This window comes from Leuresthes tenuis, unplaced genomic scaffold (assembly GCF_036924035.1).
Source record: "Leuresthes tenuis unplaced genomic scaffold, fLeuTen1.0.hap1 SCAF_10, whole genome shotgun sequence".
Classification (NCBI taxonomy): domain Eukaryota; kingdom Metazoa; phylum Chordata; class Actinopteri; order Atheriniformes; family Atherinopsidae; genus Leuresthes; species Leuresthes tenuis.
In genome coordinates this window covers 13222682-13250356 of record NW_027325364.1, presented here as the reverse complement: position 1 = coordinate 13250356, position 27675 = coordinate 13222682, and the positions used below count along the sequence as shown (strand labels likewise).

General features: G+C 42.4%; 1 protein-coding gene across 1 annotated transcript in view; it reads left to right on the top strand.

Annotated features, from left to right (window-relative positions):
- The first annotated feature begins 4086 nt into the window (after nt 1-4086).
- Nucleotides 4087-27675, top strand: part of adamtsl4 (ADAMTS-like 4) — a 40673-nt gene continuing 17084 nt past the window's right edge. Inside the window, exons 1-4 of the mRNA XM_072394183.1 lie at nt 4087-4461; nt 5851-5914; nt 8704-9287; nt 11737-12442. Coding sequence (XP_072250284.1) covers nt 4439-4461; nt 5851-5914; nt 8704-9287; nt 11737-12442 — 1377 coding nt within the window. The 5' untranslated portion in view covers nt 4087-4438. The remainder of the gene's footprint in view (nt 4462-5850; nt 5915-8703; nt 9288-11736; nt 12443-27675) is intronic.

Sequence of the window (27675 nt, the reverse complement as noted above, 5' to 3'; positions counted from 1 at the left end):
AATGAGAACCCAAGGGAACTTTTCACAGAAGGCTTATGGCTCCACCATCAGGAAAACATTCACTCATTCATTTTCCATCCCCATGTTATCCAATTGAGGGTTGCAGGGAGCTGGAGCCTAGTCTAGCTGCCATTGGGCAGGAAGGCTACAGCCTGGACAGGTCGTCAGTCCATCACAGGGCTACACAGAAACAAACAAGACAGACAGCCAGGGGCAGGCACCAGGTAGTTCCTCAGGGAACCTGACCACCTCACAACCATGCAGACCATAAGAGAAACACTGAGCAACAAAGTGAATGTCAACGGCGAGGCCAAAGGGAGAAAGCCACCATTCTCCAAAAGGAACACTCCTCCAGAGAGACCACTAAGACCAGCCAGAAAGGTTACGGAGAAATGTTTTTTTTGGTCAGACGAGAACAAAAGAGAACATTGTTTAAATAAGAAGACTTCTGTACAAAGAAAAAAGCAACTCTCCATCTGTTTCCCATTTATTTTGCTGCATCAAGGAAAGTTTGTCTTCACTGATAGAAAATCATTTATGAATCACGCAAGCAAACTCTAAATGAAAACATCAGAGTGGATATTTGTATTTGTGTACTGAACCTCCAGAGAAAGTGGGTCGTGGAGTAAGACAACAACTGATTTAGCCAAAGAATGTTTAAAAAAATGTAAAAATAATTATGTTTTTTTTTTTTATTTCTGACCTTTACCCTGCGAAGAAAGCTTTCATGATGTTTACAGTGCCTAAGACACATTTTCTGTGCACCGCAAGTGTGTGAATTCCACACCAACCAGTTACTGAAATATTACAGTTTGGACTATCTGTGATCCAGTCAGCTGATAAACTTACAAACCCAGATGAGGACATCTTCCCCTCCTTCTTATATAAAGATATAGTTTTGTTAAAGCATATTCTGCCTTTTTATCTCTGTCAGTTTGAAATGAGCGTTACACGACCAGGAGCAGGAGTCACCTGCCTCCCGCTTTCCACACTTCGTTGACCTTTTTTCAGTCTTTTAAGAGGTCTAACCCTGACTCCTCGGTTGGTCTCAAGAAGCCTCGAGGCCTCATTAACTTTAACAGTAAAAGGACCGCTGCGTCTGGGCTTGAGGCTGGGGCGTGTGTATGTTCTGGAGGGCAGGGTGTGTGTATACATGCAAGTAGTTTTTCGGGTGATTTATCACTCCCACAGGGCACCGCCACTCTGATCTAATGTGCTATTACTCAGATCAACCAGCCGAGAAATAACAAATCTGCTGCTACATATAGACCAACATCTCTGTGTTGTGTTGACTTGTTGAGACAGACATGTTGCTAATCGGGGTCCTGTGGTTGGTGGTGTGTGTCCATAGGCCAGCACAAAAGTTATTTCTTCACAGAAATCCAGAGGCAAAAAAAGGGGGGAGGGGATAGAAAGGGGGGAAACTAGGAGGAGGGAAGGCAGCAAAGGGTTCTAAGTGGTCATGGACCACTGGTGGCCATGGCAATGACCTCTGGCTAATTGTAGTTACTGATAGACATGGTGCTTAGAAGTCCAGAGATATCCATTACACTAATCACACTCAAAACACACACACCAAAAGCTACTGCATATATGTCTGAGCATATTTACCCTCTGGAATCTCATCGTTCTTGCTATGCCTTTTTACATGAACTTCTTTTATTTTGCCAGATCAAATCTTAAGCCACCTGTGTAATGTGGTTTAGTCCTCACTTGTTGGCTTTGAAGTCCCTAATCTCCGTCGCCATCGCTGTGGTCATATTGTAGGATGCCTGTCCAAGAAAAGCAGCAGCATGACCCTGGGACATCTCAAGCCCAGGGTGTGTTAATATGTTCTCAACCGTAAGTCCCTGCGAACACGCCCTCTTTTCCCCTTGCCAGTCTCGCTAACAATTCCACCATGTCGCCTCTCCGCTGCAGGGTGGAAAATGTTAGTGAAAACAAGATCCTTTCTCATTGTCTCTGGAAGTGCTGGGATGTGCTTCAGTCTTTTGGAAAACAGAGAAGACAAATTGCTAAAGTCTTGAAGGGTAAATTATGATTTCAGCTGCTCAACAGTTCAGGGCCTCCTTTGCTGTATTTTTTTTTTTAAATGCATCAAATGTTTTCATCTGTGACACATCTGGACTGCTGGCAGGCCATTTCAGGACCCCCACTCTTTTATTATAGAGCCCTTGTACTACATGCAGAATGTGGTTTGTCATTATGTTGTGGAAATAAGTACGTCTGTCCTTGAAAAAGATGTCAACTTGATGGTCCATTTTTTAAGAGAACTGTGAAGCTTCTGCATGAGTTTTCCATGCACGGTAGAGTTTTAACTTGCATTTGCAAGTGTCTAACAATGGTTTTCAGAAGTGTTCCTGAATCCCTGTGGTGACTTTAACCACACAACCTTGTCCGTTGCAAGTGCAGTGCTCTCAATGCAGTGCTGCCTGAGAGATTAAAGATGACAACAATTCAATATCAGTTTTCTGCCTTTTTCTACATTCTCCGAATATTTTAACATTATATTCCACAACTGATGACTCTTTAATGTCTTTGATTCTCTTTTTATACACAATCATATTACTGACCTGCTGCCAAGTAACCTAATTAGTTGTGTGATGTTCCACCAGGATTTTCCTTTGTTATTTAGCTTCACATAGTTTATCCAACAAGGTTCTACAGTTTTTCTTCCTTTTCTTCCTTTCTCCTCTATTCATTTATCTTCTCTTTTGCTTTCTTGTTACATGCTACTTTGTCTGATTTCATAAAAAGCTCCTCCTCTCTTGTCTTTACTTTTTACATCATCTGAAGTCTCCCCCCTGTCTGTTTTCATTGTGATGAGGTTGATGTTTTTTTATTGATGCGTCATGCAACTATGCTAAGCCCTCCAGGGACTTAAAAGACTCCAAAAAGTAATGTAAACCAGATGCGAAGTGCAGCAAATACATTTCAAATAAAATGCCCTGGAGTCCAAAGTTACAAAATGTTAATGTATAGATTGTCCAACCCCACCAATAACATTCACAAATTAATTGCTATAATCTAAAGAAGGAGTAAATAGTATTTTTTTTCCATTTAAACACAACTTTTTATAGACACCACAGTTTTGTTTATATATGCACCAGAGTATTTCCATTTTAATCTTTACAGTGTCATTCAAAGAAAACTCAATGTTCCTCAGTGATCTAATCAATCTGTGTGTATCAATAGATAGCAGACAAATACCAGACCTTATTTGTGCAACTACAGATCATTTTAATAAGATAGATTAATTCAATTTTCCTGTAGACGTCTTTTTATTTTTTTTTTAATCATGGAAATGTTCAAAGTTAAGATTTGCAACGACCTGAAACACCACAAGAGAAGTCCTTCCTGTATATCAGGCTCCTGAGAAATCAACTAAAGTCATTAAAGCCCTCAGATAACTTTTATTTTCTTTTTCTTGTGGTCCCCACCTCTGCGCCACCGTTTACCCCCCCACTGTCCCCTGTGTGCAGTTTGACCTGCATGCTCCGTTTCAGGAGTTGGTGGATTGCAGTCTGTATGTAAACAACTTGGCATCTGGCCGTTTTCACATCTGCTTCAAACCAAAGCTGAGAAGACTTCCCAGCCAGAAAAGACACACATGTATAGGCTGCACACGGAGAGTTGTAATTCAGCCTCAGAAGGGGCTTGTCTCTTGGGTGCGCTTATCTGAGCTCCAAATTAGTGTAACAGGGCTGGTTCCTGTAAATGTGATTAAACAGTTAGGAGAAAACACAGGCATGTTTGTGTCATGTAAAAATATATCTTTTCCCGCAAACCGACAGCTATATTTCATCCATGTACATTAAATAAAATCATCTTCCACTTTGAGCTTGTGTTTTTTTAAACAATATTATAGTTATAATACGTTGCAGCCTACTCCCACAGCAGTGTTGCTGCTCCAGATGGTTGTTTCTGATCATTACGACTGATCAGTGTGACCAAGCACAAAGACGCATTATTTTGTTGGATTGTGCAACCAGAAAGCGGCTCTGAGAGTTATTATCGCTTGGTCAGGACCCACAGTGAGTGTGTCTGAGAGGGAAAGTATGGTTTGTGTGTATGAACGTAAAAGGTAGCGCGAGAGAGAGTTGTGTAATCTGTCCATTTTGTGTCTCCTGTCTCCCCCCTCTTTCTCTCTCTGTCTCTCTCTTGGCCCCCTGGCTGCCAGGCGTCACAGCAGTTTGAAATAAGGACCCACAAAAGTTGAGTGAACGGGACTGAAAGAGAAAGAGAGAAAAACGGAACACTTCCCACACCGCAGAAATCACGGGGAGTGACTGTGACAGGAGGAAAGGGACAGAAAGAGTGAGACCAGAAGAAGCCCTCGCAGGACTTCATCACATGTCTTTCAGGACCTGAACGGATCACTAAACTGGACTAAAAATCAGTATCTGTGGGTCAGAAGTGTGCGGGAAACTCTTGAAGTATGCGGCTCAGTTCACTATTCAGGTAAAACTTTGACTTATCCAGCTGCTGCTTCGCCACATGTGGGTTTGCATCCTCTTTTGAGCGGACAGGCAGGGTATTCGTTGTGACTGTGGTATAGATTTCTAAAAGGCGTTTTGTTTTTCTTGGGAAATTTTTGGTTTTTACGCACGATGCCTACTTGTTGCGCGCAGGGCGCTGTGCAGAATATATGATAGGAATTCACCAAGAGGCGTCTGGTTTTAGGTAAGAGTTCCCTCCTCGGGGCGGATTTCGTGAAGTTTTCCTCCGATGTAAACCTGTCCCTCCTCTGCCTGTCCCCGCGGCTCAGAGTTTATTCTAAAATGTGCCACTGTAGCGGCCGCGGAAACGTGGAGCCGGGTAGGGGGTCGTTACTTCGGCCTGAGCGGCTCTGTTGTGTCAGGCTGTGCGGGACCTTTGTCTGTGTTTTTCGGGGATAATTGTGTACTCTGGTGTGGGGAAGCTTCCAGAGACCGCGGCGGTGCACCACTCTGGGAAGAAGGGACCAATTACTCTGCCTACATGTGGCTTGCGGACTGGTGACTGCGGTGATGGTTTGGTTCTCGTGGTGAGCGCTGCAATGTCCATCCAAGCGAGTCTCTTGGTATCATGTTCAGGCTAGTTTCTTGGCAAGTTGGAAGATGGTATTCCACTTGTTTCCACTGCACTTGTCTACATTTTATGGATTTTTAAAACATTTTTATGATGATTCTACACAGACTGTCCTTTTCCTGAAACTGAAAGTGCATTTATTGAACATTTTTCACCTTCTGAAAGAACAATAAAACTTCAAAAGATTGTTTTCTTACTGAGCCAACACCATTCCTAACACCAAGCAGTACACCAGACTCCAAAAGTTATAAAGATGATTTTGCATGGTGACTGACTGCGCCCATGAGTAAGTGTTGACTGTGTTAAAAACCACGTCCTCGGGGTGTGTACAGTCTCAGGGAGAGGCATGTGGAGGGAAAACACGCTCTACGTTTACACTCATTTATTTGTCAGCGCCCTCTAGGATTGCCCAGATCGATTGATTTAACCATAAAAGTAAAGGGTTTAAAGGGAGATTGTTTCCACCTGCCACCTAGTGAGAAGGAAATGGACATAGTTAGTTGCTTAAGTACGCTTAGGTCATTAGAACACGTGATAGGGTGTTGACTCAACACTTCTGTTTTTTGTTTTTTTTTTAAAGTGCATATTGATTGAAAAAAGTTTAAGAAAGTTGACAGAGAATAAAGGAGGTCTCTGTGAGTATGGACAGTATATTGCAGTAGTTTTAGGTTGAGGTCATGGAATAGTCATATGGTTTGTAAATGACCTTATTCAGCTTGCTGTTATTTTAAATCCTGCATCTTTGCCACTTCTTTCACCCTCTGTTCTTCGTCCCGCCAGGCTCAGTGTGCTGTGGGGCTTTGTGGTGGTCACGACCTCCATGACCAAAGCTGCTAAGAGGAAGGTGAGTCATCAGATCATCAAGTTAGATCAACAGACAGCAAAGTCACAATAGAGGGGTGAAGAGGTGGCCGCAGTCAAAGGACAGTTTCAGATTTTCCCAGTGTGTCCTAAAGCATCACTCACATGCCCAAATGCACACTGAAAGAGAGGCTGGTCCTAAAAATGTTCCTCCATGATGTGACGCTTCACCACTCTAATCCAGTGTGAATCTCCCACCATGTTGCATCGCTCTTTGGACGAAAATCCCTTTCATGTTAAGAGTCTCATCCTCACACTGCGACTATCAGAATGCGTTGTCCAAGAGGAGCAGCTGAAGATTTTCACCAAATATCATCATCGTCTATTCAGCTTTTCAGCTTTGTGACTCTGAATTTTACTGATAGCTTAAACAGGGCCTCAATACATGCAAAGGGGCGCACACTGCTGCAAGCTTGTTGTTTAAGTTAGAGCAACAGCTGAAGCTGTTAAAGGCTTATCAAGCACCAAAATACTTGCCATACTTGCAACAACTATTTTATCACTACAACTGCAAGGTGTATGATGAACTGGCTAGTTATAAATCAATCCACAGGTGTTTTGGCATTTTATTGGCCTTACAAGATGATGTCATGTCATACTGCAACATAAAATGAGTCTGGTTGAACATTCTTTTGATGGTCAACCCTCCGTTGATGGTCCCTCTGCACCATTTGACTCCCTTTGAGTGAATGTTAGGGATGTGATTTATTGTGCAGGGCTCAAATTTATATAAACTTGCAGGAAGAATCCTCTCTGCCCCTAACACTTGATATTTCAGCTTAAGTTTAAAATAACTAAGCGTTGAGGGATTTTACTGGGAGCCTATAAAGTTCATGCCGTTTTATGTTTCTTTGTTTTGCAGTTGAATGTTGGGTCTGACTGCCCTCAGCCCTGCTGTACATGCACATGCCCCATGTTCAGGACTAATTTTGTTTAATTCCTCTGCAGGAGAGACTTGGTGTTTTATGCAATTAGGTAGGCAAAATTGCACGTGTAGTGCTTGGCAGTAAAAGTATTGATTCATATAAAAAATTGAAATAATAAGAGAAAAACTTCCACATGAAACTCATGTTTCTTGTATGGTTTAAAGCCACTATTACTTATTTTGTTGCAATACAGGTGTTGGAGAAAGTCTTAAAAGGGCCCAGAGTTGTACTACAGTGATGCCTTTCTTGAGAAATGTTTTAAGAGGGAACCCATGAGTTCATAGCTGCACCCCTGACTGATGCAGGTCTGGTAGTACAGTGTTGCAGGAGTTTAACCAGTAGCTCCACAGGTCACCGGTGGCTGCTGCGGGGTCACTGCTCACAGCTCATTAATGGCCCCAGTTATGTGGCAGCTGTGTGTTTGATGGCACTCATTTCACAGAGCAGCACACCTTCCCTCTACACGCGCACACACGCACACAGTCAACCCTACAGTGATGCTTCCCTTTCCTTCTCTCACACCCTCCCACTGTTTTACACCCCGGATAGTGAATGGAACCCATTTAATGTGGTGGCAAATTAGACAGCATTGCATCCAAGCATGCAGGAGCATGCAGAAAAACACAAGTTTGCTAGTTACACCTGTCCTCTCTCTCCCATCCACAACAGTTTGTACTGTAGGTTTACTTGCTCATTTCCACCTATGTACACACACAAACACACACACACACACACACATTTACAAGCTTCCAAAGAGAGGGAAGGGAAGTGGAGCAGAGATTTATGTTTTGGTTCTTTCTCAATGGAAACTTTTGTTCAGCTTGCATGTTTGCCGCTCTGCCAACCAGGGCAGTGCTTCAGTTATGAAATGAGAGGAGAAACATTTATCTACAACCGCAGAGGACACATCAAAGTCTCAGCTGGCACCCACATACAAGCAGTCACACATACTTATATACACAAACATAAAATGCACAGCCGGGTCAACCGTGATCTTGTTGTTTCTCATATGACACCAACTCCGGTGAATTTATCCAGCCGCTCTGAAGCTGCTGGCAGGTGACAGAGTCTGCGAAGCCCGACCGAAGTACTAAGAGTTAGGATTTATATTTTGGCTTCAGAGGAAGGAAACTCACGAGACTGCAGCTCATCAGTGCGCTGTGGAGAAATAAGTCCCTGCAGAGATTTTGGATTTTGGAATTGCAACGTTTTTACTAGTTTAAGGACTTCTTTAAAATGTTGCCAAGGCTTGCAGTTTTCATTATTTTTACAACAAAGTTTGGGCTACAGTCAGCACAGCAGAACTGTAGGGAAAGTACTCTTAGCTTCTGTCATGCTTTTTTTAAGCTTTTTTTTATGTAATGCTTCTTTTTTTTTAGCTAATCTTTGCTGATTCTTTTTTTGTGTCATGAATGGTGAGATTTAGAGAAGAACTCGATGCTCAGAAACCCCAGCAAGAATCAAACGTAAGAATTAGCTGCTGGATTATACCAGGTGCCCTGAACTTTTTTTTCATTCTTTCATGTCCTGATGCTAGAGGCATAAATAAAAACATATCAATGGCTCTGCCTTCTGAAATGTGATAATTTTCTGCCGTCTTTTTGATGCTTTACAGAGTGTTTGGCTTTTGTTTTACCCACATCTTTTACCCAGTTAACCAAAGAAATAAACCATAAATTATTGCAGCCCTAACCGAGGACGCACTTATCAGTCTGTTGTTCACTTTGACACAAACATCCAGTAACTGTTTGCAGTTGAGAGCCTGTACAGTAAAAGGTTAAATTGTTATGTATAAATCATTAATTTCCTGTTTTTGTGTGTGTTTGTTTATGTTTGTGTGTCCTAGGCGGCAGGTCGACGGTCAAGACAGGTGTTTGAGGCAGAGCCTGTGGAGGGGGAATGGTCTGTATGGGGGGAGTGGTCAGAATGCTCTCAAACCTGCGGCGTGGGCATCTCACAGAGGAGCAGAAAGTGTTTACCCCCTCCACCTCCACAAACCCCTAACCTCTCCCTCTCCCCACCTAACTGGGCAGGTTATCTACCCGGGAGCATCAGGGGTCCTGTTATCTCACCTGTGAATCCTTACTACCCTCCTCGCTACCCTGGGCAATACCCATCTTATCGTTCTCCATCGATCCCCAGCAGCAATAACCCAGGACTCTCTTTGTATCGGAATACACCCTCTGGAGGAGAAGGGCTTCCTGTCCCAGGACAAACCAATCGCTCGCCGGCTTTTTACAATCCAGAATTCTCCCCAGCCAATCAGGACCCTGTTTCTGCTTACCGAGCTCCCTACCACACACCTTCACATGGCTACAACCAGCCAGCACGGGTCATCAGGAGGCCGACCAATCCAGGAGCAGTGAGAGGTGGAGGAGGTGGGAGCAGACGCTCAGTCTCCACCGGTCGGGAGGGTTTGCTTTCAAGGAGGTGAGTGACACCGGAGGATTGGAAAGCAAACTAATCTGACTCATCATCAAAGACCAGACTGACAGGCAACATTTCTCTGGTGTCTTCTGAATGTGTAAAGCCTTTTTCAAATCTGACTACACTCACCATCACTGGTGTAGATGGAACCCATAACCACACCCATCAATGATGTCACAGTGTAACTAAATGCTCTGTAGCAAGTGGACCAAGAAGCGTCTGTGGGTCAGCAAATATAAGATTTAATCTGATGTAAGGTTAACTTTAGGCTTGTTGTTACAAAAATCAGAATTCTATTATGATATGAGCTTCTGGGAGAAAGATTCAGCGATGATAAGTTAGGATTTATTTAGTTTGGTCCCGCAGATTCTTTCAGTTCTGTTTGTTCTGATCTGCAGTCTGTCAGATAACATCACCCAGTCTACTGGGAGTCCAAAAATATTGTTTGATTATATCCTCAGTTTTAATGCCCAAGTCAAACATGTTAAGACAATGTCAAAGATTAGGTCTGACATACGAATAATTCATTTCTTGTCTTGTTTTGACTACTGGAGTTCACATAATTCAGGTGTCAGTCAGGGCTCCTCCATTACCTTCAGTTCATTTAAAATGCTGCAGCTAGACTCATTTACCTGGACTAAAAAGCAGAAACACATCACCTCTGTACTCCCATCTAAATTCTATATTAGTTTCAAAATTGAACTGCGCACTTTCGAAGCCTAAATTCTTTAAATCACTGATCTATTGACCTGGTTTCTGCTCTTCCAATCATTGAGATCCGAAGACAGCACCCTGCTAAGTATTCTCAGGTCAGAAACAATGAGAGATCTTTTGGTTCAATTTTCTATTAAAGCCCCCGTTTTATGGAGCTTTCTACCCACTGAACTCAGGCATCTTACCTTTGCAGAGGCTTAGAATTGGGATCAAGAGTGTGGTTTTTTTTCATAGTTTAAATGGAAGTCGTCGTCTAGCCCTTCAAACTGTAGCGTTGGAGGCCCTTTGGACTAGATGACCACGAGGCCAAGCAGAGGAAGTGGGATTGGGCTCTCCCCACTTTTAAATCCCTCTTTAAAATGTCCCCCCCTGTAAAAGTCTCATACCTAAAAGGCATTTTTATCTTTGCAGTCTTAAAAATAGGTCAGAACATTCTTCTGACCGACTGCAACTTGCCTTATCTCTACTTGTAAAGAACTTTGTAACATTGTTAAGAAAACAGCAACGCAATAATATTTTGTTATGCTATATGGCATTATTGACAGAAAAATGTTTCCAAAAAAGTAGAGATGTGGGGTTTGATTTAATGCACCTTGAATATAATTTATTGCTGACTTGTACTCCCTTGAATATCTTACGGTATGGAAGGGAACAACCTTTAAAATGACAATCAACAAATCAGAATTGAATTACTTGCTATGTTATAATATAACCAAACTAATGTTGGCAATATTAACTCCATACTGTACACAACTTATCCAGTCAGTGAAGGTGACCGATCGCGTTAGCTCACTGTACGAAAAGCTTAAAAAGGGACTTAGATGAAATTTGTTTCTGTTGTTGGGGGCAAATTATGAACCCAAAAATGCACAATTCCCCTTTGACTTTCCAAAGAGTGGTTTCCGAAGTTATTGTTTAGGCATGCAAATGTAAAAGTTTTAGATGTTGGGTGCTTTATTTGAGAATGTGGTAGGCTGAGGGTCAGCGATGTCTTTCTACAAAGACTGCAGACTGTGTTTATACTGTAGACTTTTACAGTCTAAGTCTGGTGACTGATGGATAAACAGACTAATTAATCAGCTATCCTCCCGTATGTTATCTGTTAGATAACATACATTTCACTACATAAATACCAAAGATATTAATACTCAACATATGGTTCCATCGGGAATTGCTGCCACAAAGTGTTTTGGAAATATTTCAACTTAGTCAGTTGAAGCTTCTATTTGTGCCTCTATCAACACCCCAAGTTCTCCTTTTCAAGGAAAAGGCATTTGTCATGAAAGGAAGTGACTTTTGCCTTGCTGGCAGTAGCAACAGAGGTTTGTTTAGGATAAACAGAAGCTGCAACATTCTTCTCAGACAAAGAAAAGATTTGTATCTCATCTCAAAATACAAGGATGAAGTGATCTCTGGGAATGGCTTTTCAGAGTCCCACAGATGATTCATTCATATGCCATTAGTTAAAGTGTTGACATGGTTTAAGCATTAGAGGGTTTGGTATGATGGTTTGAGTATTGGGCGTTGGAGTTGTGCCCATCTCGGCCAGTTATTGCATTATTATTTCTGTTTTTTGTCATTTACACAGGCACTACATCACTCTGCCCTCTCACTGCAGTCTGCTGGGCCCCATGTTGTTTATAATGAGTTTATCCTGCCTTTTCTGCTAAATCCAACTGTAAATCTTTTCCTCTTAATATTCGCTGTCCTGTTTTTCCCATTTTCTTTCAACCCGCAGGTCTTCCAGCATCCGTCCGGGTCAGTTTGGGTACGGCAAGGTTCCCTTCTCTCTACCTTTGCATCGTCCCAACCGTCAAGCTCGCCACACTGGTAACAGCACTGACGATGCTCTCGGATTAGCTACCACTGAAAACAAAACAATGAACAGCAGGAAAGAAGGGGAAGAGATGGGCAGTAATGAAGAAGATGGGGAAGCAAGGAGGACAGAGGTAAAGGGAGATCAGGATATCAGGGAGGCACCTGCTGCTGAGGACGGACCCACAACCACCACCACTCCTGCCATCCCACACCGACATTTGGACAGACCCTCACACACCCAGACGGAGCACGGAAGGAGCAGAGTCATATCCCGACGCCAATCCCCACGCTCTCCATCACTCTCTGTCTTCAGTAACCGCCGCCGATTTGATTGGAACTCCGTCACCGCCCCGCCGCCTCCCATAGCTCCTCTCTCACAACCACACTCCTCTGGCAGCGCTTTACCTTTTTCATCTCCTCTCCACCGCCCCAGCACTGCGCACAGAAACAGAGAGCTCCAACCGGGCTTCAGCCCCCAAGCTCCACCTGCAGGCAACATCTACCCTTTACAGCATCTGCACGTTTCGCACCTGGGAGTCGAGTCAGGTGGGCATGGAGGCGGGCAATCTCCTCAGGTGTACAGATGCTCTGGGCCGGAGAAGGAGTACCGCAGGTGCTTCTCACAGGTAAGACTGTTTCAAAATGTCATCTAAAAGCCTAAAAGAACAAATATTGCAATTCATTTGCTGTCTCCAGACCTTTTTAATTGTCTTCATCTTTGCCCTGTACTCACCTCTGATTTATTCGACCTGCAGTCATGCTTGATTTATATGTGGGCCATGTGTTGAAGGGAGCAGTTAGGCAGCCGAAAACTGAGGAGCTGAAGGTCAGGAGAGTTTATTTGATAGGTAGATCATTCCCCAGCTCCAACACTGGCTGGTTGTCTTTGAGCATTCACACGGAAACTGCCTGCCAGTGCCTCGAGGTGTGCATGTACTGGGGGGGGGGTCACAGCCAGACCACACACCTCCATTATGAAGTTACACACATTCCTGAGCGCTAGTGTCTGCGCTCGGTATCCTTCCAAGTGATTGCATATACACTGTGATTATGAACCTGTGTGTGTGTGTGTATGTGTGCGTGTGACTGTGCATGTATGTGTGTGTGTATAGCGTAGTGTGACTGGCTGGCGGACTGCAGTGATGATTGGGGTTGTGACCTGCTCCATACGTCTTCATGCAGCACAATGAGAGCTTTATCAAGAGCTAAGACTCGGTACTTGTTGCCACGAAGAGCAGCCCAACATGCAGGCTGGTTGTGTGAGATGGGCCGACTGAAACCTCAACGCACACGTGCGACCTGTAGTCGACCTCTGAGTGAATCAGGATGCACTGAGATGGAAATGAAATGTGGGGTTTGTAGTCAACGTTGTGGGTAAAGTTTTACAACCCCATTATAAATGGTCAGGTGTTTCTCAGGGATGCTCTTTATTTGGTATCTTCTTCATTTTCTGTTTCTGTTAAAATTGCTCAAACAAAAAAATTCAGCACATAGACACATCACAACTTTTTTTTTTCCCCCAGTGTCAGTTAAGCTGTTTCAGCGCTCTAGCGTCACATGAGGCAACCTTTCGCTTTAAAATAACAACAACAGGCTTCCACGCAACCTTCAGACATTGTTGTCATTTTTCAGACATCATTCAAATCTGGTCCCTGGAGAGAGTGACATCATGCGGAAAGTCATATATTTTAAGCTGGAATGCATTTCTATGTGTTGCCTTACTTTGGCCAGACAGTCTTCATAGCTGGTTCCCCGTTGCCATTTTGGATTTACGATTTGAGGATGGATAAAAATGGTAAAGATTGAGAAAACTTCCACTAATGTTCAAAAAAGTTTAGACACTCTTTTGAGGTGTTTTGTGAGCTAAGTCTGACCTGGCAAAGACTGAACTGACATGATTCTCCAGCTGTTTATGGTGCCTGAGCCTTCAAACAATAAACTCAACTGACTGATAAGAGATCATACCCCAGATTGTCCTTGAGATGAAAGTAATACCGCGGAGCTCCCTCCATGGACAATATCTCCCACCCCATGCAGAACACCATCAGTGCACTGAGCAGCTCCTTCAGTGACAGACTCCTTCACCCCAAGTGTGTGGAGGAGAGATATCGCAGGTCCTTCCTTCCTGCTGCTGTCAGACTGTTTAACAACCAGGTCTGACACCCCCCGACACCACCACCCCCCCAGTAGACCCCTGTATATAATAATAACATAATAACAATGTGCAATTTTGTCTTTACGAGCCCATGTACAACTGCTGCTCCTGGTGGTATTACCTGCTATGTCTAAGTTGTCTTTCCTCTTTTTGTCTTTTGCTTGCTGCTGTAACATGTGAATTTTCCCATTGTGGGACAATAAAGGAAATCTAATCTAATCTAATCTAATTTCCTTCTTGAGGTTGTCCATCACAGTTGTCACTGCATTTTGCCTCCTCGAGGTTTGTCGTCCAGTTATGAAAAAAACAGGAGCAACCTCTGGTGACGATGCACAGCCTGTTTTATCTGCTTCAAACTAGTTAACGGCTGAGTATTGTTGAGTTAGTATACTGATGTGTTTTGGATCACATCAAAATACTTTATGGTACCACCTGAAATATGAGAGCAGCACCAAATATAAAGCACAAATCAACGATTCTGCCTTTAACTGGACTATTTTAAGGCGACTGCAACTTTGTCTGTAAACATACGGCTGCTTGTTTGAATGTTATAGAATTTTATTGTCCACCAGAGTGGAAATTTATCTTTGGTTCACTGCAAACCACCCCTGTAGGACCTCTGCCAGGGATGTTCTCAGGGAAGAAAAAGACCTTTGTTTTGGGGAGATATTCAGAAAAACTGGAGTGGGGGCTAATCTCTAATTGGTTAAACCTGGAACAATCATCAACATCAATCCAATTACCATCAGCAGTGAAAAGTAACTAAGTATGTTTACTAAAGTTATATTATAAAGTGCATGTACTTGAGTGTTTTAATTTGTTGTTATTTTTATAGTTCCTCCACTATGCTGCATTTCAGAGGGAAATCTTGTACTTTTTATGTCCCTTCATTTCTTTGACAGCTGTTAGCTGGTTTTAAAATCCCCCTAAGAACCACGAAAACCTAATTTTTACCATGGAAACATGGCTTTAAAATGGCTATGAACATACTTATTGTGGCCTGCCACATTTAAGAAATAAAGTTGCCAGTTGGTGGACTTGTCTGCTTGCACTTGTAGTGTCTTCTGGATCAACATCTGACTGTATACTCAGTTTAGTTTAGCGGCAAAACAGCTGTTTGGAAAGCAGGTTTCTGAAGAACTGGCTGCAGGACTGCACACCATACTACAACCTCAATTCCAATAGTGTTGTATTCCAATAGAAATATGTAAATAAGAACTGAATACAATGATTTGCGAATCTCATAAACCAATATTTTGTTAAAAAAGTAACAGAAAAACAAGCCTTGGAACAGGGCGATATATACAGGAGTAACAGCCTGTAAATGTCTGGGAACTGAGGAGACTGGTTTCTGAACCTTTGGGAGAGGAATTTTGTCCCATTTTTGTCTTGTATCGGATTCTAGCAGCTCAACAGTCCTGGATCTTCTTTCTCATATTTTACATTTCAAGATGAGCCAAATGCAGGCAGGTCAGTCCAGCACCCGGACTCTTCTGCTATGAAGCTGTGCTGTTGTAATAGATGCAGTATGTGATTTGGCCCTGCCTAGCAGAAATACTCAAGGCCTTCCACAAAAAAAAAGATGTCACATGGTGCATATGTGTCTCTAAAATCTGTATATAACTTTCAACACTGATGGTGAGTTTCCCAATGTGTAAGATGCCAGTTCCATAGGTACTAATGCACCCCCGACTATCAGAGATACAGGATTTTGAACTGAATGCTGATAGAAAGCTGGATGGTTCCTCTAATCTTGAGTCCAGAGGACACAGTGTGCATGAAAAGAATTTCAAATTTCTATTAATTTGACCACAGAACAGTTTTCCTCTGTGCCTCAATACATTTTAAATGAGCGTTGGCTCAGAGAAGACAGCAGTGTTTCTAGATCATGTTCACATTTGGCTTTTTCTTTGCAAGACAGAACTATAACTTGGACCCAAAGATCATAGTCATCCAGTAGTGATTTTTTTGCCATGTCTGTTGCACACAGAATTGTCTCCAGATTCTGAATCTTTCCGTGATATTTTGTACTGTAGATGACAGAATATTCAAAATCTTTGCCTTTGTAAGTTGAGCAACTTTATTCTCAAATAGCTCAAGAATCTGTGGACACAGTTTGTTGCTAATTGATGAAACTCTGCCTGTCTTCTGGGAGTCTGTCTCTCCAGTTTGCTTTTTTTATATAGTCTATCATGTTACTGACTTGTTGTCAGTTAACTTTATTGAATGCAACATGTTCCTCCAGATGTTTCTCTTTAGTACTACTTACTTTGTTGCGCCTGTCCAAACTTTTTTTGAGAAGTGTTGCTGCCATCAAATTCAAGATGAGCTGATGACTTTCATGAAATGGCAAAAATGTCTCACTTTCAAAATGAATGTTTTCAGTTTTCAAATCCTTCCATTCTGTCTTATTTACATTTGACACAATTGGGTTTGTAGTGACATAAGACTATAAGTAATCTTAACAATGCATATAACTCCTGGGATTTCTCATTCAGGACTGCAGTAGTTTTATAAGCTGTGTTGAGACTTGTACAGCCATAGACAGTTGGAATACTCCTACCACTAAGCATCTTGTGTCCCTCCACTTTTTCCTCTGTTTTTGTGATGACTAAATCAAAGCTGCAACAAATATAGTTTTGTCACCTCGTGAGTTCCATTGATTCTGCACCAGAATGGGATTTCTGTAAACGTTCGTACCGCCTCACCCCAAATTCCTGCAGTGGAAGAACACCTATTATTAGTCCACCAGCTCACCATCCGCTGCATTCCCCTCTGAATCTTTATATGAAAGTTTTAGACAACTTTTTAATCACATTCCACACTTGCGCATCTGCATTTGACATGTTTTGCGTATTTTTCTTGAAGCGATCATTTTGATCATTCTCAACTAAATTTACCCGTGTTGGATGCACAGATAAGTTAACTCAACAGAAAGAGGCATGCAGCTCAAATCAGGGAGACAAAAATACCCAGAGTGACATGTGAGTGGTTTATTTATTCCTGTGGGCCACTTGCTGCAGGTCTATCTTAAGTGAGAGCGAAGGAGGAGATGATAAGATGGGATTTAACAAACCACACACACGCACACCTACACGTGAACATATTTGTCCTCCTCACACAGCTCATCCATGTCTTCCTCTAATCAAGTGGAAGTAGACACTTGAAGTTGGAGCCAGGTTGGCACTTGTAAGCTCTTGACTTTTCTCTCTGTGGATAATTTGCAAGCCCCTCTTGATGTCGAGTTGTTCTTTCTTTCTGTCTGAGTCCTGCTGTGTTTGGTCGTCCCTATGTTAAAAGCAGATTTAGTAGCTGGCAGGATACATGCTCTTTGTGTGCCAGCAGTGCTAATAGTAGTCCTGTGATGGCTGAGCCTGACTCATTGGGTTACATATTTACCCAACATTAACCTCTGCTTTAGCCTTGTTTGCTCCTGCAGTCAACTCTTGGTTTTATGTCTTCAAAATAGGTTTCAAGTGGTGAATGTAGGACTTTGCCCAGGCTTGTATGTACTCAATATGTGTGTGTGAGTGATTTAGGGAGTGAGCCAGACTGAGTGTGACACATCCTATTATCTATTAGGTGTGTTTGTCATAACACGGCGTGCCTGAGGCCCATCACAAGTGTGATCGGCTCTGTGTATGAGTGCATTTTTACTGTTGCGTTACAGCAATGGGGAACCAGGAGAGGGACAGAGGAAATGAGAAGGGCAAAAGGTGAATGTGCATGTGTGGATGAGTGTGTGATGTGTGTGTAAGTGCAGGGTGGTAGAGGAAGTGACGTAGTTAAGTATTAGTGAAAGAGAGCACTGTTTTTAGAAAATCTGCACACAGTAGTGGGGGGTGGTGAAAGGGCAAAGGGAAAGCAAGGCAACGGAGAAACACAGTGTTTGAGTGTGTTTGAGAGGCCAAGGAGAGCTGTTAGTGTAGGAGACAGGAGAGATGGATGGTGGGCAGCAGCATCAGACAGAGTGGGATGGAGGGGAAAAGATCCCGCGTGAAGACAGAGGTTTGGAAAAGCATTTGTGTGTGAGTGAGCACAAGAGAAGTGTAACAACAGAAGTTACAAGTTCTGTCAGAGGTACAGGAGAGGAAAAAGTGGAATTTGAGAAGAAGCTGTCCGACACAAAAAAGAGACAGCAGCTCGAAGCAGACATTTCCTCTCTGAAGTCTTTCACACTGTGTTTTGATGGCTGTATAAGCTCTCATCCCGGCTCCATTTTCTGTCCAACTGCTCAGAGTAAATATTTACTCAGAATTACTAACAGTGAATGCCTTGACATGAGCAAGTGAGACTTTAACATGACCTAATAAAATGGATACCATCAGACACAGGATGCAAGGGAGACATGTCTCACTGCTCAAAATATCCTATTTTCATAGTTTAATTCTCTCTGAACTTTGTCTTCTTACTGCCCAGCTACCACACTCCAAAAGGCAGAAGACAGAAGATAGGAATGGCACCTTTGTTATTTATATATTTTTTACCCCTCATTAAACACTTTGTTATTCAGAGCTCCTCTCCTCCTCTGACTGTGGTGGAAAAAATATTTTTGCATGACCCAAAGTTCTTCAGACTTGGGAGGGAGATAAAAAGTTTACTGCTTTTTCTTTAAATGAGGAGACTATGAGGTAGGGCTGCATAGTAGTGTGGTGGTTAGCGCCGTCGCCTCACAGCAAGAGGGTTCGCTTCCCGTGTGGACTTTGCATGTTCTCTACATGAATGTGTGGGTTCGCTCCGGGTGCTCCGGCTTCTTCCCAGTTAGGTTCATTGTCCCTAGGAGTGAGTGTGAGTGTCTCGTTTGTCTCTGTGTGGCCTCTGTGACGGACTGCCGACTTGTCCAGGGTGAACCCTCCTCTGGCCCACTGACAACTGGGATAAGCCCCAGCCCCACCCCCCAGCGACCCTAAATTGGATCAATTGGGTATAAGAAATGGATGGATGAACTATGAAGTAACTTTGTATTTTGTTGCCGCACTGAATAAAGTTAACAATTGTATGGTTTGTCGATAAACATGTATTTCTGAAAGATGAGAGGCAAAGCTTAAAGGACTGCAACTGATCCCCATCAGCTGTAGGGGAGGTGGACTCAATGCTCTTATACCGAAAAGGGAGTTGGGGGGGGGGGGGGTAAACCTTGTTATGACCTTCACTTTGTCAAGATAGACCTAGTAAGGCCACAGGCTCTCTTTCCGTCAACTTGGTGTGAGCTGAACTAACATGACACAGCCTGGAGGAAAGTGGATTTTAATTAGGCAAAAGTGAACATGCACAGCTGTAACGGCGAGGGTTTTGATGAATTTCTTCCACATCCTGTTGCACTGGAAAGCAGAAAAATAATTGTTTTTATCTCAGTTGCCTTACCTCAGTTGTAAAAAAAAAAAAATCATAATTGTAAATAAGATACAGTTAAATTCCCAGCTCCAGGAGAAAAACACAAACAATCTGCAAGTTCTTAACTCCATCAAGCAGGACCTGGAAAGACCTGGAAAACTACTCAGCCCCAAATGGATACAGGATACACGGCAGAGGGGAAAAAAACACTTTTTTCTGTGTTGCTCAGGTTCTTCAGATATTATTCTTTCATCCTGCGGCAGTCACACTGTCCCTGGCGCTTCCAGCTCCTGCCTTATTAATGTTGCCGTTTCAGCCCATGCAGCCAAATAAGGTATCTTTTATTACTGATGAGTGCTTAACTGCAGCAGATTGCAGGACATCATCTAATCATCCCAAGATTGAAATTAAATTAAATCAATTCAAATGTTCCCTCCTCTTTGCTCAGTGTAGAAAGTAAACAGATCCTACACATCTTGTGACCTTACATGGCCAAAACCAGTGGAACTTAGCAAAAGCTAACGTCAGCCACAGCTCAGTTATTATGTTCCTGCCCATTATTCACTCGTAAGTTAGAAATCATGTGGGAATCTTTATTAACTTATGGCCATGTAATTCATATTTTTTCTACCAATATCACCAGGGGGCCTCTTTATAACCATTTAAAAAATTAGAAACAGATTCAAACGAGAGCTCAAGGTGACATCTTTGAATGATGTATCTTGCCGACAGTAGGAGAAGTAAAAAAAAGCTGATAATCTTTACGCTGAAGCAGCTGCAGCCACAGAATGATCAGAAGCTGATTGCCACAATTAACCAAGAACCAGAATAAATCTCAGTTTCCAATGATCATTACATTACTGCTGCTCCTGTCTACTCCACCCTGTTGATCTGTGGAGCTTGTTGTGGCTGTAACAACCAAGGAGGAAAACTGCAGGCTCTCATCAAATTGGATCAGCACACAGTCACCAATTACATGGTAATATATCCCTGTGCCAAAGAAAGAGCCTCACAGGACGTTTCAGAGGAAATTTGATTCAGAGATTTGAGTGTAGACGGAGGAAAAACTTAAGTAAGTTTTGTAAGAAAACTTTGATGTGTATTCAGACCATTATCTTTAAAATAAGACATTGCTCTTCTCGGAGAACTTCACTCCCAGATTGTCTTTCAACACATTTTCTGGATTGATTTAAACTAGCGAAAGTGTATAAGCGGAGAACCTCTAAACTGTGCCTCATCCACCTCATCTAGAACCGAGAAGCAGACAATACCTCCAAAAACACGCTGTAGCATTGCTAAATAGTACGAGTAATCCCTTTGTTGCACTGGAGGCTGAAGTCAAAACCTGAGGAGTTTATGTTTTAACTAAGCTGAGTCACTTGCGTGTCTTCAGGCTGCTGCAGTGAGAGTCAGATGATCCAATCTAATCACAGCCTGTCATTACACAGGCGTTGGTACACTGGAAATATATTATTAGGACTATCAAAGTGGAGCCACGCTCCTCAGCTCTACTGTCTGATGTGCTTACTGCTATTTTTAAGTGACAAACAGGCCCAGATGTGCAGATGCGCTGGATTATGACACACACACACACACACACGCACACACACACACACACACAAACAAACCACACAAACTCATTTAGACTGAGCTGCACTTTACAGGCTTTGATGCTTTAACAAGCAGAAGTACCTGCTTTTACAGGTGCTGCTTTTACAGTGTTTACTTGAGCTCATGTGTGCTTTGAGTTCCCCACAAATATTTCTTTCATGCTCCTTTTTATCTCTGTCAGTCTGTCTAATGTCAATTCTCACTCTGTCTTTATTTCTCAGAATTATTTAACACGTTAAAACCTGATGCAGCACATAGGTATTCGTAATCCAGTGCGTAGAGGGCCCCCCAGACCTTAATGAGTAAACCCATAAGCTCTGAAGTAATCATTGCTGCCTAACTGTACTAAGACATTTATTTGTAATTTATTTTTTTGGTAATAAGACTCATCCTCCAGCTCAGCTGGATTCTAGACTGTGAGAAAGACTTAAAAACAAGTCTCATTGTCTTCATCACCAAACCAAAGGGTCACATGACCTGATAAACTCTGACAAAAACAAAACTGCTTATAACAGCTTCCTAACAATAACTCCTATTTAAAAAAAATCTTAATTACAACTGTAGCAAATCTAATGCAACAGAAATTAACCTCAATAAACGTCACATCCATTTCAGTTATAGGAGTATAACTATAGTGAATGTGCCAAAATGTTGGAAACCTTCAGCGATGGTGCCGGTTGTATTTGTCTAATAAATACAGCTTGTCACGGCACAGGTGCCCCCAGTGTGGAGGAGGGGGAAGAAATAGGCTTCTATTTTGTGAGACATATTCACAAATGGGAAGGGTGATTCACATCAAGTTGATAAATGGGAGATAGAGTCAGCCTGTCATTAGCCTTATCTAAACAATGTCAGAAAATTAATCTTAGATATGGTCTGATAACTTTCCAGCTGGGGAGGTTCTCACACAAACTCTTGTGGGTGACGGATAGTTTTGGGCACGCTGATTCCCCGTGTGTCAGTCTTTGAACTCAGCTTAACCTTGTTCAACAGATTTCTACAGTCAAATCACAAAAACTTGAACCAGGCCACTTTCTGGTTTTGCTTCTAGTGCTTAGAAGTAGACAGATGTCTCATCCAATCACCTGCTAGTATTCTTTTTGAATAGTTTGAAGTGCCTGTCCTTTCTCAATGTCAGGAACACCTAAGCCAACCAGCCTTGTGTTCAACATACAGATGCTGAAGCTCAATTGTTTTCTTCATAAATGTCTTAGAACAGTTAGGCAGCAGTTTCACTCAGTCACAAATAGGGTACAATAGAGATAAGACAGTTTTATTCATAAATGATTTGCTGGTAAGAACAACCCAAATGCTTACATAGCAAAGTTATTCCTCAGCCTGTATATACATACATATATTAACATTATGAGTGTATCCATATATGTATATAACTGATTTTCAGATCCAGTTTGCAGGAGAAGTCATGTTGACTAAGGAGTTGTCAGCTTATTACGCTGGAGGGGTTCAAAGGTGTGGACTCAGTTAACTGTTAATGTTTACACCAAACGCTCTTTTAACAGATTAAGTGTCGTTATTGGGAATCATTAATGAACGAGTCCGGAGAACAAAAAGCGTAGCCATTCACACTTCTAGCTCTCAGAGTATCACTCTGGTTTCATGATGTGAAACAATGCTGCATGGAAATATCGTCATCTAAGTGCTTATGTATTGAGTTTGTGGTTGTTGCACTTATTTTCCCTTTAATTGTCTTTTTACAAACTTTGCCTTGAACAGTTGAGCTGTTTCCAGGCTCGTATTTCTCCTGAGAACAGCAGGGATGTTTCTCATTGTGCTCGCCTCTTTCACACGTTGCCCGCTCTTGATCGATGAGCAGAGTTTCCTCTGGAGGACTCCTGACTTCCCCTCTGGGGTCGAGGCTGAAAGCTGGGTGGTGCCCTGCAAACTATAGACGCACGGCCTCCAGCACAAGATTAGCTAGAGAATGTTAATCACTGAGGCTACATTAACATGTCATGGATTAGTCCTGCCGCCTGTTGATTCATGGCTGCAGGGGCCAGCGGTCAGTTGTTTTGTCTGCGAAGCGCTGCAGTAATCCTTGAGGAATGACCGGCCAGCCTTAACCTGTATGGGGTATTGAGATGATATGGCCAGCTGTGCAGGCGTAGACTCGCACGGGGAATAACAGCGACTCGTCACCTGGGCTTTCCCTGCGGAAACATTAGTGAGATGAATGGGTCCTCCACACACATCACTGGTTTTTTTTCTTCTAGGTGTTTGTGTTTCACGGAAGAGTGTTTTGTGTGATCAGGACCATGTGTGGTTACGTGTGTGGCATTTGTGTTTGTGTTTGTGCAGTAACACCCCCCTGCTTTGCATGCTCTTGTATATTAGACACAGACTTTTCTCTCCTCTTCTTGAACCCACCCCCCACCTCTGACAGTAAAACACATCTATAATATTCACAGCTCCCGTACAAACACACACTGACTGTCTCTCTTTCACCACCTGCTTTCGCTTTTCTTTCTTTCACCTGCTCTATGCTGCCATCCATCTTTCATCTTCATCCCGCTTTCATTTTTTTGTGACTCGCTGCTCTTAGTTTGGCAGATACATCAGATATTCAGTTTTCATAAAACTTTGGTTATATTATGGGTGGGATTGCAGCCTTCCTCATCCTTCAAACAAACTGTTTCTCTTTTTAATCCAGCAGGCTTCTGGCTGACTTAGCCTCATGATCTCTAGGTTTCAACACTACTATTCCCACCATTGCTTTTCAGTGTTCTCTTGGTGGTGGATTTATGAATATTAGTATTAGCCAATGTCAGAGATGCCTTTAAGGATGTTCAATGTTCAAAATTTCCTCCACTTATCCACAGTCTGTCTGACTGAGGGCTGGTGAAAGAGCCAAACTCTTTATCGAATATTTGTAATAATTTTCCAGGATTGGGAGCATCAGCAGTTCTTTTTCTGGAATCCTTTTGTCATGCCAAGATTCATTTCCTCACACATGTGTTAAGAAGATCAGCCGGGATAGATCCCTCATACTCACTCACACATCACTGTCATCTCATTGATTGAAAACACCTGACAGCTAAGTATAAAGGTTCACATACTTTCACAACTATCAGATATGGAATATTAGATAATTTCCTCATACAACTCTGCAAACATCCCAGATGTTTTTGGTCATGTTTATACAAAAATGATTGGCCGATTATTCTGAGTGATTTGTTCATTTGTTGAATAACCATCATGGAACAATGCCTTGGCATACAAAGCTGAATAACAGGTGCATCTGTGGTCAGTGCAGTGTTGTTGCTGTGGAAACAAGACAGTAAAAGCATGAAACCTGTTACACTGACCCTGTTTTTAATGTTAGCTGCTGACTTCAGTGAGACTCGATAGCTGTTCTCATCAGTGCCGCAATGTTTGTGTGTCATTAAAGTCCCAAGACATGAAATGTTTGATTGTTAAATGGAGTCTTTTTAGGCTGAACTGTCACACAGACAAAATATTCAGTCACATAAATATCATTGAAGGTCAGCATCAGCTGCTGAGAGCAAGGTAAGAGGAAGTCGCTCTCACTGTGAATTTAACTTTTATCTGCTTTTCTTAAATAACCAAGTGCATATGGCTTTGTGCTCTTAGCTACAGTCATTAAACATATTTACAGCCTCTGTGCCGCTGTGCAGTCTTCGGCATAACAGAAAGGAGCAGTAAGCTGTGTACTGAGAGTAAACAAAGTTATAATTTTTCTCGATCCCTTTGATCGATGATCTTTTTTACAGGAGAGCCACACTGGCGAGACAAAGACATGAGAGCCACAGAAGGCCACCAAAACCATTCATCATATCTTCTTACTCAGCATTGCAAAACATCTGTAATGCGGCACTCCTAATTGACTGTCTTTGTGTATTAATTGTGCTCTGTTTTTCCCATCCACTTTGTTTCTCTCTGTTCTTCTCTTTTGTTTGATTAGAAATCAATCCAGTTTTTACTGTTTGTGCATTTCATACTAATTAGTCTTGCATGTGACGCTGCAACAGCCAGACCACAGATGAAAAAAAAAATCTTCATTATGTATTGGCCTTAGGCTGTCCTGATTTTTCAGAGATCGGTCTCAATCATAGAAAAAAATCTGTCTGTCGAACCTCTACGGAAAAGGGCTCGTAAATATTCAGATAGCTGTTGGTTGTCTGTATCGTTAAAATGATACTACCAAGCTAAATTTGATTTCAAATTCAGGAAAGAGGGGCGCTTTTTTTGTTTAAATCCACTTTGTTTGGATCTGGAAAATTGATTTTGTTTATATTGGTGGAGTGCCGCTCTCTGAGTTTTTTTTCTCTTCACCCCTCCCCCCTCTGTCCTTTCATGCATGCCTTGGTGGTTTTAAAGACCCCCTCAACCTGCGCTCACTGGATACAAGTCCTTACAATAACATGCAAATTCTCCAGCAGAACTCTGAAACACAAGCGAACACATCTTCTCCCGCCTGCTTTAACTCTCACTTCACCCCCCACTCCCACCCCCGTCTTCTCTCCACTCAGTCCATTAGCCTCCCCATGTTTTTACACACCCTAAACTCTCTTGGGAGGAGAATTCACTCACACTGTAGCGCTGCTGTGATCACACGCATGAAAGCGCACACTTGACATTTTCTTGCATTCTTCCTTTTCTTTTACGTTCATTCTCTGCCTGTTATGGAGGCTCCTTCTCACATTTTCACTCTGCTGTAGCATCCCACAGCTGCACACGCTCTCTTGCATGCGTGTGCCTATTCAGGGTCGCTGTCCACTTATTGTTTACGGTCTTACATGCGCACACACATGCACAGATACACAGAAACTATCCACTTTCAAAAGGCTCAACATATTTTATGTCTGGGGGAAATATTTAGAGCCATTACCAACCACATTTAACACACACATCAGGGTAGATTTACACGGTTGTTTGAAAACATCAGGTCACATACGTGCACTGACCTTCAAGGATCTGCTTACACTCCGGTGTTCAGTCTAACACGCTATCCTAAAAGAAGGTTTCCACCAGGTTGAAACATATGCCCTTTAAGTAATTTAGGAATCAGTCTGTTTTAACAGCATGAAACTGTGGCAAATTGTACCACATAAAGTTTCACGAGCTAGTTTCACACTTTGGCAGGACAGAAACACCTGATGATCGTTTTTGTGACATGACAGCCACAAATATTCCTCCACACACACACACACACAACACCCTGAAAGAGATCAATGCAGCGAGCCCGGACTCAGTAAGTGCACCTAGTGAATTTTTTCCCATGTGAGGCTTTTAGTTACACTTTGTCACTGAGGCTGGTTCACATGGGAACTGTCGACCTGTGCTTCAGTGTGACTGTGTGTTTGCGAGTGTGTAGAAACTTGATGATTCCCTTACTCTTGGCTCCCCAGATGAGTAACTGGGAAATGTCCAGCTGTTTGCGACAGCTGTGTGAGTAAGGAGAGGTCTGTAAAAAAAAAAACTAAACTACAGGAGGATAGGAACGAATCAAAGAAGGAGAGGAGTGAAAGACAAGAAGATTGTGGAGCTGACAGAGATTAGAGTCGCAAGGAAATGTGAGAGCTCTGTGTGCGGCATGCCATTGTGTGTGTGTATGAGTGTATGTGTGTGTTGAAGCCAGCTGTGGGCTTTTAACTCATCACACAGTGTGATTCTGGCTTCCCACGGTTAGTAATACCTGATAAAGCTGAATATGTCTGCAGAAGTGAAAGTGTTCATAACTTTTCTTCTAGTAAAAGTACCAGGGAAACAGTGCATAAATGCCTGGATATTCTGCATTTAAATTGTTAATGAAGAAAAATATATACAAGTCGATTCAGCCAACTATAGATAACTGAAAATGTTTAGATGTTGGAGTAGACGGTTGATGATGCTTTGCAGCAGGACAGTGTTCACAAACTTGTTTGTAAAGAAGAGATACAACGTCAAGAGGTGATGATCGGGGTCCCGGCTTAATTGAAACATTTGAAGTTTTACTGTTCATTGAACTCAGCGATCACTTTAAACATATCAAATGGCTAAATTTCAGCAAGTGATCTAAACTTTTGTATTCCCTGACAGGGTGAATTTTTTTTTACGGACCTCTGTAAAGCACAGTGGTGGTGGCATCATGATTTGGACCTGTTCTGCTGCACCTGGGCCAAGACAGTTGATTCACTGCCTCTATGTCTCAACTAACAGAGGGGAAACAGACTAAATGTGTGTGTAAGCACACACCTATGCAGATCTGGGCCACTTGGGTTCGGCATGTGCAAGTCACCAAAGAGGAACAGCAGCGGGTTAACTTTTTTCGCAGTTCTAAGCACAACCAATATATAAAAATGGCTATTGATGGAACAGTGAATACTGAGCTGAATGTGAAGAGAACCCCAAACAAAAAAGAATGGTTCAATGGTCATGTCAAAGTCCTGACCCTAAATCAATGGTAATGATGTGGAAGAACCTTAAGTAAGCAGTTCATGTGAGGAATGCCTCCAACAACCCAGAGTTGAGGTTGTTCTTTGCAGAGGAATGGGTTAAAGTTCCTCAAAGCTGATGTGCAGGATTTATAAACAGTTACGAGACGAGTTCAGCCGCATTTTGAATGACAAACTAGTATTGATTTTTGTCTGCCTTTTTTTCTTGGAACTTTTGATGTTTTTGTGAACTTTTAAAGGCTTTTTTTTCATGCCAGCTCACCCAGCCTTCATGTTCAAACATAAAGGATTTTCTTTTTTGCTCTGATCAGCAGTGATGGAAGACCTGGGCGCACATGCAATGAGG